General features: G+C 41.2%; 1 protein-coding gene across 1 annotated transcript in view; it reads left to right on the forward strand.

Moving 5' to 3' along the window:
* Nucleotides 1-15,358, forward strand: part of pkd2l1 (polycystic kidney disease 2-like 1) — a 66,768-nt gene extending 51,410 nt beyond the window's left edge. Inside the window, exons 12-15 of the mRNA XM_051923526.1 lie at nt 4,234-4,351; nt 10,196-10,335; nt 10,421-10,553; nt 14,718-15,358. Coding sequence (XP_051779486.1) covers nt 4,234-4,351; nt 10,196-10,335; nt 10,421-10,553; nt 14,718-14,900 — 574 coding nt within the window. The 3' untranslated portion in view covers nt 14,901-15,358. The remainder of the gene's footprint in view (nt 1-4,233; nt 4,352-10,195; nt 10,336-10,420; nt 10,554-14,717) is intronic.
* The last annotated feature ends 298 nt before the right edge of the window (nt 15,359-15,656 follow it).

Genomic DNA, 15,656 nt, shown 5'->3' on the forward strand with positions numbered 1-15,656 from the left:
ATGCAGCGGCGCATATTAAAATTAAAACCTTGATGCTTGCCAACAGTGTAGTCAACGGGTCAGCAACTACTATACTGTATATATCTCTCTATTATAATAAAAAATCCTGGGACAAGACAAGACTTTTTCAGAGAGACACTTTCATGTCCTGCGAGACAAGACTTTGTGCCAAGAGATTTAATCACGCCAGAGGCCAGAAATAAAAGACAAAGAGTAGATGACAAAGTAGAACATCATAAAGAATTCAAAAACGTTGGTGTGATACACATGCAGAGCAGGTTAGAGATACTGAAAGTATGAAAATTAAAATGTCTCAAAAAAATGATAGTAAAGATCGCATTAGTGCAAACAAACAGAAATTATTACTCAGTGAAATAATGGAACAGCAAAAAGAGATTGAATATATTGTTCGGATTTAAACTTTAAGCCGGAGACTTGTAGATCGTCTAATTTGTGTTGCCATCAGGGCAAAGCAGTGTTTCTTCCCAATGACGAGGCATATCTGTGAGAATTAAAAGATTTGTTGTTAGGTGAAAGTGAAAAACAGAGATGTGAAATGGCTGGCGTGTAGTGCATTCCAGTCGGGGTTGGCAAACGAAGCGAGCAGTATAAACAGTATAAAAAAACTATTGAGGTCCTATGCTCCATCATAACCACTCAGATCTAGTGCTGAATGGCGTCTCAGTGGGGGGCTGGGTGGTCTTGTGACCATGGATTTTTTTTTTCTCCAGCCCTCTGGCATTTATTTTTTTCATTTTTCTGTCCTTGTGGCCATCAGACCTTACTTTATTCTTTGTTACTTAGTATTGTGTAATCTTATTTTTCTATTTTTCTTTCTCCATCTTGTAAAGCACTTTGAACTACATAATTTGTATGAAAATGTGCTATAGAAATAAATGTTGTTGTTGTCTCAAATCTCAATCCAGACTTTTTCATGTGAAGCTCCACGCTGCAGTGCCCACTTCCATTCGAACGTCTGACTCCCTCAATGTGTTTCAGAAGCGTTTACAGACTCTCTCATTTGGTAAAGTTCTATCTAACTGATACTAGCTATTGGATTTTTGTAACCTAGCAAGTGTAATTTGCTTGCGTTTTTATTCTGACCTCTTCACTTGTGATCAATTTTGTAGCCTTGTCTTGTAACACTTGTTCCCAAACACTCCCCCAGTCTGATATTTACTCGATTATGTTGACCTCTTTTGTAAGTCACTTTGGATATAAACAGCTGCTAAGTGAATAAATGTAAATATAAATGTAATGCTGGAACTACAGCACTGGTCACACCTGCCTCCTGATTCATATCACATACACACTTGTTGCTGCTGGCATTAGACTTGCACTGTGCAGTGGACGCTGCTGTAATTAGATCCCCAGCATGCTTTGGTTGCTTCTGAGCCTGATGAAATATTTACTACTGGGATTGGACTCCCACCAATCGAGTGCTTGATGCTGAGAGTGAAGGACTGGTTGTGTCAAGGCATTGGGGTCCTGTCACGTACCACTATCTGTTATGACTGAAGCACCACTTTTTTTGCTGAGGTTGGATTACTGGTTACTCCTAGGATTAGATGCCCAGCATGCTCTATTTGTTACTGGGACTGGGTGCCCAACAATCACCAAATGATGCCCAAAGTAAAGCCCTGGTTGCATCTTGGGACTTGAATTCCTGCCATCTCTCAGTATTTGCCAGGGCTGAAGTGCCATGGGGTTGGATGTCCGATTACTGCTGTTCTTGGATTCCTTCTATGAATTGGTTGATACTTGGGTGGAGTTTCCCAACATGCTTTGTTGATCACTGGCACTGGGTTTCCACTATTTACCAATTGGTCCCCAGGGAAAGTGAAGCACTGGTTGCTGCTCTGATTGAATTTCTATTATACACCGTTTGGGATGCATCTTACAACATCAGAATCTGTAGAAGAATCCCATTTATTGGCTAAGTGTGCTCACATACAAGGGTTTGACGGTAGTTTCTTGATGACTGTCTAAGTATAGTTAACATGACAGACATAAAAACAATTGACAAGGGCACACATGAGATAAATACAAATCAAACAAGGTGAACAAATGCATATAAAGTGAAGGCAGTGCAGGAAATACTGAAATATATACACATTAGCTCTATGTAAGATTTTTGCAAGATGTTGGGGGGTGCCCATACTGAGCAAGGACAGCTGAATAAACCATTTGTGATCTTAATGGCCTGTGAAAAGAAACTGTTCTTATATCTGCTTGCTTTGGCGTAGCTTTGTCTATAACGGCTGGCAGATGGGAGAAGTTCAAAGACGATGTGGCCTGGATGTGAGGGGTCGGTGATGATTTACCCTGCCTGCTTTTTGACTCTGGCATGGTAATGCACCAGTTGTACTACATGTACTAGCTGCTGCTGAAACAGGAGCACATCTTGCTGTTATGACTGTAGTTGCCACCTTGCACTGCCTGACTCCTGGGGTCTCATGTATAAATGGTGCGTACGTGCAAAAATGTTGCGTAAGTTGGTTTACACGCTCAAATCGCGATACATAAAACCTAAACTTGGTGTAAAGCTACACACATTTTCACGGTAGCTCAAACCCTGGCATATGCAAGTTCTGCGCTCGGTTTTGGAAACTGGCGGCACCCAGTGTCAAAGCAGTACTACTGTTCCTGTGTGGTTTCCCTTTGTTTTTCAGAGCCACATCGCTGACGCGGCTTTATAAATACACTGAAATTAACCACATATTGTTTATTAGTTTAATGCATCTGATTGTAATTAACTTGCAACAATATAATGGTCCACGGAATGGCCAAAATATTTCAAATACCATAGCTTTCATATGACACTCAGACGATGGGCTACAACTCGCCTTTTCACGGCGACTTTGATATCTGATTGCTTCTTTTTTATTTCGGACACTGTGCGACTCTGTATGTCACTCGATCAACTTCCTTTTGTTGATTATACCATTGTTTAAACAACAAATAGTATGTTTTTCCTTGCCTCCACTTGGTATTCGCTGAAATTCTTCTATTTTCCCCTGTGCTTTTGCCATTGTCTTTTCACAGAAGGCTGAGCTTAAGGGCTATTTATATTGATTTGCATATTCAAAGAGACATAATTCTGGGAGGAGTTGGGGTGGTACAGCAGGCGAATGCACGTGCGTTACTTTTCATGTTGACCGGGATTTATGTAGCGGAAGAACGTGGAAGTTTTATGCATCTGGATTTTTTTGTGCATACGAACATTTCCTCTTTTGTCCATACGCCATGTTATAGTATGAATTCTACGCACGGTGTTATACATGAGGCCCCTTGACTGAATTTCCAGCTCAATGCCGTTGACAATGAAAATCTGATTGGCACTGAATTTTGCACTCTGGTTGATACTTGGATGGGATTACTAATGCACAAGACTGCTAATGTGACTGTTATTGCTAGGCTGTGGTCACTATTATGTCTTATCTATTGCGCAGGCTGTATTCCTGACAAGGTCTGATTGTTCCTTTGAAGGAATGAGTGAAGGCAACGCTGATTACTGCTGGGCTGGGATTTCCAACAGGCACCACCTAATATGGGGACTGCATTCTTGATGTGCATTGGTGGGATTGCAGGGATTTGCACAATTTCTTTCCTGTTCAGGCTACTGGATGAGGCTGATGTTGGATTCCCATCATGTTTTGGGTTGATGCTACACTTGAATTGCTGTAGTGCAGTGGTCTTCACTGCCTTAGGACTGCTCCACACCTTTAGAAAGATAAGTGGACCTTGGAAACTGGTGAGTCAAACTGGCACTTTTTAAAAAAGTAATGGTACTGTGAATAAAACTTTATTTTCTGGGAAGCACCTTTCCTACCTACAGAACTGGCTAGAAGCTGAACTCTTTGGATCAGCATGACATTAAAAACAAAACAGAGATGGTAGCAGATGGCACACTCAAGAGAAAACTCCACCCAAAAATATTTTTGTATATGTTACTTATCCCATGTGATTTGTAGGTGTAGCTAAGGAACAATTTTAGTCTTGTGGTTTCATGGAAAATGTGGAAAAAAAGTTTAAATGACATAGCCTAATGGCGACCCATGCTTTATAACAGCAAACGATGGAACACCGTCACTTTTTGGGGGGTGTTCTGTTGTTCACAGTATAAAGGAGGTGAAGAACCCCAATTTAAACAGCCTTCATGAATTTAAAACAAATTAGCTGTAAATGATGTGAAAATGAACAAATCTAAGTCACTCTTCTTTTACCTTTCAGAATGGGCCACGCCGATCATGAGATTTCTGCAGCATTCACGCGGTTTGATCACGATGGCAATCAGATTCTGGATGAGGAAGAGCAAAAAAGGATGATTCGTGATCTAGAAGAGAAGCGGGTACAATGTCTATCAGGCAATCATAGATTGATCAATGAATTTTTTTCATTACACTTTTGATTCTGAATAAGCTTCATATAACTGAGTCACTTCATCTTTGTGGTAAACAGAGTATTTAATGAAGTTCAGTCAGCCACAATCTCAAAGAGAGGTTAGCAGAGTTCCCTAAACTAGGTAACTGATTGATTAATCAACCATTGTCTTATTTCGTACTGTATATCTCAGAATGAGTGCTATCAGGAAATGCTTTAAGAATCCATCCATCCATCCATCCATCCATCCATCCATCCATCCATCCATCCATCCATCCATCCATCCATCCATCCACTAAAGCCATTTACCTGATTTTATTGCTGTGAACTAATGAATAAATCCATTATTGTCTGGGAAACAGGAAAATGTCAAGGGTAATGATCTGGAATAAATAATGTGTTGGTATGCATGGCTTCCAAGAAGTTGGTAGAGGGTAGAGCACAGGTCCAGGGTATATCCCACCTAAAGTTTACAGGACAGACATTGAACCCTAAGATTCTGTATGTGGGTAACAGTTTCAGGCACCAGTACTGAGGAGTCAGAGTTGCAGTCTTGGTGGAAGTGAGTAACATTTGCTTAGGATGCAAGAGGGGCAATTGAGCCAACAAATATCAAGTTGCCTTATCCGCCCATCTCTCTATATATAAAATCCAACGTCTCTCTGTCTGTCTGTATGTCTGTATTTCTGTCTGCTTTTCATGAGAGAACCACTTAATGAACTTAGTTTGGGTTTTTTTTCTATAATTTACTTGAACATTCCAGTTGATTTTGCGACTCTTCTCATCGCGCTAAGTATCATAGTTTGCTTGCGGTACCGATTTATTTGTATGAATCCGAGAGACACACAGTGAGCCAAAGGGAAGGGGGCGGAACCATCCTCACTCACGCGCCAGCCTCGGGGCGTAACCATAACTCTGCTTAGCTAGCAAACGAGAGAACTACTTAACGGATTTTGATCGTTTTTTTTCATATAATTTGCTTGAACATTTCGCTTGATTTTGCAACTTCTCTCATCATGCTAAGAATCAAACTGTAGTTCCCTTGCAGGAGCGATATATTCACGCTAATCCAAGTCAGAGGCTGCGGGCCGAGGGGAGGAGGAACCGTGATTTCAGGGCCCTTCTCACTGTCCTGTTTAACTAATACACGGGTGAAGGCGCAGGGGATGGTTAGTTATAAATAAACTGAAGCCAGTGTGGTAAAAGTGACTGTTCTGCACCAGCGCCATGGCAAATGCTTCCAATTAGATATTACTTTAAATGCTGTCTTTAAAAAGAGGTTTTGAATTCCAATTCCCTAAGACCCCCAACTGGAAAGGTAAAATAGAAACCGGATGTAAGGATGGATAAATTAAGGCTTTAATCAAGAGCTTCAGGATAGCATTCATGAGCAATAAGACAATAAGTGCAAACAAGGATTCATTTGCAAAGAGCATTTTCTCATTGGTAACTGTAAAAGACACTATATAAATGATCAAACTTAAGGCTGGTTTATATTTATTTCCATGTCAGGCTTACACTGTAGCTATGCATGAAGGTTTTGGCATCAAAAGTAGTCTTTACTTCAGCATCGCGCTGCACTGTGACACATTTTCTTACATAGGCAAACGTATTTGTCTCTTTCATTTTCCCCTTTTCTAGAATTTCGCAGACTTTCGAACCCAATATCTCTGCAAAAGGACGAAGGTCCAAGTCTTTTGAGTCCTGGTGCTTCCTGTCCTGCTATATGGTTGTGAGACATGGACGCTATACAGTGACTTGAGATGAAGGCTGGACTCCTTCAGTACTGTGTCTCTTCAGAGAATCCTAGGGTACTGTTGGTCTGACATTACCTGCATTGTGAGGGAGTGCCAGTTACGGCACTACGGCCATGTGGCACAATTCCCTGAGGGTGATCCGGCTCACAGAATCCTCATTGTTGAGGACCAGAGTGGCTGGACCAGGCCAAGGGGACGCCCATGTACCACCTGGCTGTGGCAGACAGAGGGTCATTTCTGGAGGGTAGAACTGGACTGCATGTCTTCCTGGGAGAGTTGCCAACCAGGATCCTGAGCTGTTTCATCATGTGGTGGGTGTGGCAACATGCTGTACCAGTGCCTGCTCCCCAACCTGACCTGACCTGACCTTCCAAACTGGAAGATGAATACACACCCATTTCAAGAAACACATATTTGCCAGATTGGCCAATCAGAGTCATAGAGGTTCGGATCAATGCAATGTGTAGTCACAGTTTTGAGGAGGTGTACTTCAGGTTATGTCTCATTTCCTGATTGGTCATCATTCACGGAAAAAAAAACCTATTCCAACATACCAGACATACAGTAGAAAAGTTGCTGTCCGTGGCACTTGCTGTATTGCTTACTCTATGCATTCTAAACTGCATTTTGTACACTTTGAATGCTGCATGCATGCACACCCATAGGAAAATGTTGCAGATCTTTGATAGCTTGTGAGACGTTAAAGCAGGAGTTCTTAACCTTTTGATGACTCCAGACCCCCAATGGATTGTCCAATATGGTCCCATACCCCCTTTACTTGACTGTCGAAATAACCATCACCATTCCTTATATTAGTTGCCAGAATGAATGGCAGCGCACAGTCGTCACCTTTATATACAATGCAAAATGCGCTTCTAGAGTCTTCGAGATATATACATTGCCAATAAACAAGTAAATACACGCTTGTGCAGTAAATATACATTTAATAAATTAAATATTAAAATGAAAACATTTTAAATTTAAATTGTAGTAAATACACACATGTAAAATTAAATTCAAGCATTTTCAGGAAATGTCGAATATTCTCGAAGATTCTATCACGTTCCATTCACCTACTACCCAAGTATAAATTGATACATTAAATAAAATAAATACCAGTACCCAGAGATTGAGTCCCATACCCTCAGCATTTGGTTCCCATACCCCCAAGGGGTATGGATACCCCCGGTTAAGAACCCCTGCTTTAAAGAGATTCTCATTTATGTTTCATTTAAGAATCAGATTTGTCACAAATGTTTCTCCTAAAATTTCTTAGGATAAATAGCTTAGATCAGGGGTCCCCAACTCCTGTCTTGGAGGGCCCCAGTGACTGCAGGTTTTCATTCTGACCCTTTTCTTAATTAGTGACCTGTTTGTGCTGCTAATGAACCTCTTTAGATAAAAAGGAGACTTGAGATACAACTGAGGTAAAAGGAGTCAAAATTGGGAATTTGTGAAATCTCTTTCAAGACTTGCCATTTTTTACTTATTATTGGATGGATGCCTTGATAACATACAACATTTGGGATAAAATTGATTGAAAGTAGGGCTGCACGATAACAAAAAAAAAGATTATCACGATTATTTTGCTCAAAATTTTTATCACAATTAATAATGACGATTATTCCTTTGGTAAATGAAGTCTGTGACCAAAGCAGTGTAGCCTCGGCCAGTTATTCACAGATGCTGCCCTAATCATATTAGCTGCGTTGTCCGTTGTGATGCACACAAGTCTTTCTTCCACCAAGCCCCAAGCGGACATCACTTCTTTGAGGCCCACTGCAATAAACTCCGCTGTATGGTATTGTGGGAAAAACGAAGTTTGCAAAAGCTTGCTTTTCATCTCAAACTCGCTGTCAATAAAATGAACTGTCAAGCTCAAATACGGTTCCGCAGTTCTGCTTGACCATAAGTCGGTCGTGGCAGCAAAATATTCCAGGCTGAGCCTGAGAATTTCTCTTTCTATTTCTTTTCGGCATTTCGCATACAGCGAGGGCAGTGCAACATTGGAAAAAATGGTTGCGTGAGGGAATGCTATATCTTTTATCAAGTGTTGCGATCATTTTGTTAAACCCCTCACTGCTCACGGTGGTTATTGGACACATATCCTTGGCTATATGGTACGTGATCGCCTCTGTTATTTCCCGGTGTCTTTGCGAGCTAGGCAGATATGGTATTGCGTTGAACAATGTCCCTGATATTGTTGTCTGTGTTGTGGATGGCTGGTAATTTTTTGTTGTTGTTGTTTGTGCCTTCAGTCATTGAAATTCTTGATAGTGTACTTTGTGGTGGCTTTTAAGGTGGTTGATGAGGTTTGTTGTGTTACCTTGGGACGTTTGGACGGAACAGGAGCAAAGTTTGCACAAGACTCGTACCTGATCAACATCACATTCCTCGAAATCGAAATAGTTCCAGACAACTGAGTATGACCCCTTTTTAGGAACTAACGATCGCACTTCTGCACCTTCCTCACGTTGCTCCGCCATCATATGTTTATTCTGACTGACTGTTATTGCTGCTATTGACTTCTACTGCTTCAGAAAGCGCTTGCAATCTAGACGCAGTAACGTCATAGTGACGCAGTCCAATCCGTAAACTCAGCCCATAAAAAACAGTTTGGTCTTTATACTGTAAAATCGCGACGATATTTATTAACTGATCGTGGGTCATAAATATCGTTATCATGAGAAAAAAAAGATTAATCGTGCAGCCCTAATTGAAAGTCTTTTGTTTTTCCATTTGGAGCACAGGCAAATGAAGTGACTTGCTCACAGTGGTGTCAGTAGTGGGATTAGAAATCACAACCTCATGTATTAAAGTCCCAAGTGTTAACCACTGTGCTACACTGCCTGCCTTTGCTTCCAGACTGGGTATGATCTAATTGGAGCACAACAATATAAATTAGAGCAGTTCATACTATTATTCAGAAGCAAGGACTACAATGCTGCTCCTCCGCATCGAAAGGAGTCAGATGAGGTGGCTCGGGCATCTGATCAGGATGCCTCCTGGACGCCTCCCTGGTGAGGTGTTCCGGGCACGTCTAACCGGGAGGAGGCCCAGGGGAAGACTCAGGACACGCTGGAGGGACCTTGGGATTCCCCCGGAAGAGCTAGAAGAAGTGGCCGGGAAGAGGGAAGTCTGGGCATCTCTGCTCAAGCTGCTGCCTCCGCGACCCGACCTCGGATAAGCGGAAGAGAATGGATGGATGGATGGATGAAGGACTACGTTTTTGTTATGATAGTGAAGTCTTTTATTACCAAAACAACTGTCCATACATTTCACCGTATATTAAAGAGCATTACAATGCAAATACTCCCAAACTGCAAAAACAAATGTTTTGAAAACTTGAGCCTATTGTGTGACTTTGAGGTCTCTTCTGAAACTCAAAAGGAGACACTTGTGAAACTTCTGGGGTATTTTTTTTTCTTAGGAGAAAAATCTGAGAAGTACGAGGCAGAAGAAAATGTCTCCATTTTATTTCTTTCTGAACTCATGTGTCTAGGAGAAACCATAAAGATATTATGGAGATTTCTTTTTTGATATGTCGTTCCTATGAGTAAAAGGCAAATAATTTACCAATTGCTAACAGTTCTGTGACAAATTCCATGCCCAGCAGCATTACCTTCTCTTCAAGGTTTGCTGGTTTTGGATAAGACGTCTATGATGTGAGCATCTCCAGTGTAGGCAGACAACTACTTCATATTAATTTTTAGTCGGTTTAGTGTTGAAGGAGATCTTTTATAAATGATGTTGATATTGGTTTATAATAAAAATGCCATTTTTAAATGAAAATATAGTAGTGTGGACATTCCCATCAAAAGACCATCTTCATTTTAAAGTATGACATTCACTTTAGGGAACTGAGCTCATTATGAATGGTGGCATATAAAGACTAAACTCCTTGTACATTTACTTTGAGTAATATGCAATATGAAAGCTGCTACATAAAATAAAAACTGCTTTCTTGAAACAAAAAAATTAAGGAATGCAACCCATCCATTTGTAACCCCTGTCCATCCATACTGCAATTTTTTAAATTTCAATCTTACGTTTAGGTGGCGCTGAATGCAGAGATAGAGAACCTCGGACGAAATTACAGTAAAAACACTTTTGATGAACCAGTGGAGTGCGTAGATGTGAAGAACAGCAACAAACCTGACCGAAGTGCCGAGATCTTGCCGGAGGAGTTCCAGATGTGAGTGTGGGCAGAGCATCAGGGTGTGAGTGGATTCCTTCTGTGCCATTTCAGTTTTCAGTTAAAGAAATTTTGTGTATTTAAGGTTACTTCGCCGCGTCGTTCACCTGGAGAACTCAGTCGGCAACATAGTGTCTAAGATGGATGCACAGGCCATAAAGGCAGAACTTGAAGACAAAAACAAGGTGAAGCGAAAGGATATGATGATCAAAATGATGGTAAATATCAATGAGGTACAATAAGATTTGCCCAGAATTACTGATTGTGAAGCTGCTAGTTAATAAGCACTAGCCGGGATGGGGGCTTGTTTATTAGTTTGTCTTAAAAATTAGTTGTAATAATTCTTTCCTATGATTCCTGAATTTGATCTGGAAAGTCCAACAAACCATATCTGGTCAGCATCTGCAGCATCCCCTCAATCAGCAGTATACAACACAGCAGTTTTTATCCATCCATCCATTTTCTAACCCATTTTAGGGTCATGGGAACCCTGTTTCATTAGTATAGTTGCAATCTCCTGAGGTACAAAGCCAGCTCTGATGGAGACAGTCCTGTGCACACAGACCTAAGGCTGTCTCGGATGACATTGAAGGATGCGAATACTTATGTGATCGATTAATTTGTGTTGTACATTTATATGTATTTAGGCCACTTTACAGTGATCTGTTTTCAGTTAGTCAGACAGTCATTCTCCAACCCGCTATATCCGAACACAGGGTCACGGGGGTCTGCTGGAGCCAATCCCAGCCAGCACAGGCCACAAGGCAGGAACAAATCCTGGGTAGGGTACCAGCCCATCACAGGGCACACACACACACACACACAAGGGACAATTTAGGATCGTCAGTTTACCTAACCTACATGTCTTTGGACTGTGGGAGGAAACCGGAGCACCTGGAGGAAATATACGTAGACACGGGGAGAACATGCAAACTCCACGCAGGGAGGACCCGGGAAGCGAACCCACGTGTCCTAACTGTGAGGCAGCAGCGCTATCACTGTGCCACCATGCTGCTCAATCTGTTTTCACTTTGACATTAAAAGAGTTTTTTTCTATTAATCAGTATCAGAAAAAAACAAATTCAATGCACTGTGATTCAATGTTGCACAGCAATAAAATATGAAAACTTCCAAGGGAGTGAAAATTTTGTATAGTCACTATAAAATGTTGCATTCACCCAGACTGGAGGTTTTATGGTGGTTTGTTGTTAGCCATCCAGGGCCACACTCTCTTTTTTTGAGTAGAAGATCAGGCATCTCGGGAATATAATATCAAAACTGACTTGGTGGACTCTCTCATCACACTCATGGTTCGCTTGCAGGTGCGATATATTTACACTAATCTGAGAGAAAGGCAGCGGGCCGAGGGGATGGGGAAGCGTGATGTCAGGAGTAGGGAGCCGGGCAGGGCCCTCCTCACTGTCCTGTTTCACGTGGAGGACGGCTAGTATGTATATATAAAAAGAGAGAGACTACAAGGGGCAGACACAGTTGCAAGTTTAAATAGAAGTTCTTTTATTAATCACAGTACCTCCTTCTGTTGTATAGAGTCCAAACACCACAAATACAAATAAAATAGTCCTTTTCCTTCAACTTCTATTCCACCAGGATAGATAGATAGATAGATAGATAGATAGATAGATAGATAGATAGATAGATAGATAGATAGATAGATAGATAGATAGATAGATAGATAGATAGATAGATAGATAGATAGATAGATAGATAGATAGATAGATACTTTATTAATCCCAAGGGGAAATTCACAAAAGAATAAAGTGATAGGAGTGATCAATAAATAAAAATAGAAAAATAAAAGTAGAAAAGTACACATACACATAGTCATACACGGAGCTGCTGAAAACCTTACCCTCTGCCTCTCCTGAGCATGGCATGGACAAGTAGAGGAGTACTTCTAGTGCCAGGCCATAGTCCATAGGAAGCACTTTGGGCGAAAGATCTTCAAAGTAGGGAAAAATTCTCTTGGCAGCGCATTTCTGGTGACCCTGAAGGTTTGCCCTTCCAAACTACAGGACTCATGATAGATAGATAGATAGATAGATAGATAGATAGATAGATAGATAGATAGATAGATAGATAGATAGATAGATAGATAGATAGATAGATAGATAGATAGATAGATAGATAGATAGATAGATAGATAGATAGATAGATAGATAGATAGATAGATAGATAGATAGATAGAACTTTATTCTGTGTCACAAAGAACAAAGATTCTTGTAATATACAGATGTGGACAAATCTTTTGGTCTCCCTCCACAAAAAAGAAGAACCCACGATTGTCTCTGAAATAACAGTTATTGGTACCCATCATTGATTTTTCTGTATTTTACAAAAATCAGACTTTAGGTTTCAATTCAACAGAATATTTCAAATAATAACACAAATGAAAATGGCCTGAACAAAAATGATGGGAGCCTTAACCTCATATTTTGTTGCACAACCTTGAGAGGCAATCATTGCAGACAAGCGACTCCTGAAGCTCTCCATGAGACTTCTACACCTGTCCACAGGTCGCTGGGCCCTACTGCTCTATCTGTGTCAGGTCTAAAGGGGTTCTTCTCCAGACTGTACCTTCCATTTTTTTCAACAGAAGATTGATAGGAAAGGTCACATTAGAATAGTCCAATGTTTTGTTCTTAGCCATTCTTAGGTGCTTTCAGCTTTGTGTTTTGGCTCCTTATCCTGTTGGAGGGTCCATGACCTGTGACTGAGACACAGTTTTCTGACACTGGGCAGTAAGTTTCACTCCAGAATGTCTTGATAGTCTTGAGATGTCATTGTTCCCTGCACACACTCAAAGCATCCTGTGCCAGATGCAGCAAAATGTCCCCAAAACATAAGCAAGCCTCCTCCATGTTTCTCTGTGCTTCTGATGTTCTTCTGCTTGAAAGCTTAATTTTTTTCATCTGTGGACACAGAGCTGATGTGACTTGACAGTTTTGTCTCATCTGTTCAAAGGACATTCTCCTCAGAAACATTGTGGCTCGTCAGTATGCATTTTAACAAATTCCAGTCTGGCTTTTTTACCTGGAGTCCTCGTAGTCTTCTTCAATTCAGCCCACTGTTATTCAAAAGGCAATGGATGGTGTGATCAGACGCTGCTGGACTTTGACCTTGGAGTTCAGCTTGTATCTCTTTGGAAGCTGTCCTTGGCTTTTTGTCTGCCATTCTCACAATCCTGCCCATTCTGAGGTTGATTTTCGCGGCCAGGGAGGTTGGCTACAGTCCCGTGGACCTTAAACTATTTAATAATGTTTGCAACTGTTGTCACAGGAACATCAAGCTGCTTGGTGATGGTCTTCTAGCCTTTGCCTTTAACTTACCTGTCTAGAATTATCTTTCTGATCTCCTCAGATAACTCTCTCCTTTGCTTTCTCTGGTCCATGTTCAGTGTGGGACACTTGATGATACCAAATAGCTGACTGACTACTTTTCTCCATTTAAATCGGCTGAATGACTGATTGCATGATTGGAGACCTGGGTGATATTAACTAAAAAAACAGCTAGTTTTACAATGTCATGTGTCAAGGCCATTTTAGGAGATCTAAGCAACACTTGATCTCTTGCCACACTTGCTTTGCTTTACTAGATGACAAGTCAAAGCCATGTAGGCATACATGGGACAATTGTTTCCTATTTAATCACTTTTCAGGGGGCATATGGTACTGTTTAAATGAACAGTGTCACAAAAGCAGACCACAGACATCAAAAGGTTTGGGGCAGCCACCCATATATTGTGCCTTGGCTGCAAATGGGTTAAATTGGTTATGATATTCACAGGTTTGAGTCCAAAACAGGACTGATTGTAAAATGAAAAGATGGCGGCTGTAAAGGCCGAAACAAGAAGTGGCGTCATCGGGACAGGAACCAGAAGTCCTGTGTTCTGGACTGGAAGTGATGTCATCGTGGTGCCAGACCAAGAAGTGATGTGTTCACAGCTGGAAGTGATGTCATCCATGGTGCCCCACCCCCAAAAACCGGTACTGGGAGTGACGTCATCACTGGCGTCGGGACCTAGTGAGATTTCTCATGGATGGTCTGCAGAAGATTGAGAAAGAGAGTTAGTGCATCTCATAACCCCCTGGTCTGGCGTGGCAGTACTATTCTTAAGGCCTTTCAGCTGTCTCCCAATCACACAAATATGTGTGTGACAACAGTAAGGGGACCAACAAATTTGTTCATGTCTGTAAGTTAACTATATGATTGATACTTGTATAAACATTAATATGCAATTTCCTTCAGGCATAATTGAATCTACTCTATTTTATTGAAGTTCATCAAATTATTGGATTATATAGAAACACAAATGATCATTTTTTATTATCTCACAAACATGTATCTCCTGCTTTTCTCTCTAGGATGAGAAGCCTGTGCCAGGGAACCTGCTGCAGCACAAGATCCCAGAAGCCACAGGGGGCGCTGTACTGGCAAAGCCCACATTTGGGCTCAATCACCCTTCTGATGAGGTCTGGCTAGGCAGCTCCACAGGGTCAGTCTTCCCACCACCAGGCACCCGGGTGCGTGCCAATGTACACTTCTGAGGGTACTAACCCACAACATAATTATTAAAAAGAGAGGCGCAGCTCTCCCGATTCTTCATGTAGACTATTAGAAGTGTCACGTGTACCCTAGGATAAACACTCTAGACAGGGGACTGCATTCAGCCAGTCACTGGGCGTTTTCACAATAGCCAGCGTTGTCTGAATCACTAACTCCGTGTAAAAAGTAGAAGTGAAATCCGACAGCATGTTAATGCCACATTAAACGAGGTCGGCCACTCGGTTGCTAATCTTATAAAGACGATTCGAGCCAAGGACAAAGCAGAGGCCTAGTCCAGTTTTCATATGAGTATCTCAGCACAAACAGCCCGAGCTGTCCTTTCTGGACTGATGTCTGCTGAGCTCCGTCACACCCCTCTTATGTAAGACCCTTTCTTTCCAGTGTGCTTCATGACACAATAAAATCCACAGTGCTAGGCTTCCTATGAGATGCAATATGTCAAATATTTAAATTAAATTTCAGAGTGATCTGTGAGAGGCCTCAGTGTGAACTAAAGTTGCATTTCTTTATACATTGCAAGCAAAAGTCACTTTTTTTAGTGCTTTTTATAGTGAACTCTAATCTTAAGACTCATTATGTGCACAAATGTACAGTATACTAGTTTCCATTTATTTTTTTCACTTGCAGAATAACCAGGAAAACTAAGATGTTTAACATCAAGCAGTGAGGTAGAGGTGGTAATTGAAGGGCTCAGGGCTTCAGCCATTACTTCACATTGTCTTCTGTAGGTACCATGC

The sequence above is a fragment of the Erpetoichthys calabaricus genome, chromosome 2, assembly GCF_900747795.2.
Source record: "Erpetoichthys calabaricus chromosome 2, fErpCal1.3, whole genome shotgun sequence".
In the NCBI taxonomy this organism is placed as follows: Eukaryota; Metazoa; Chordata; class Cladistia; order Polypteriformes; family Polypteridae; genus Erpetoichthys; species Erpetoichthys calabaricus.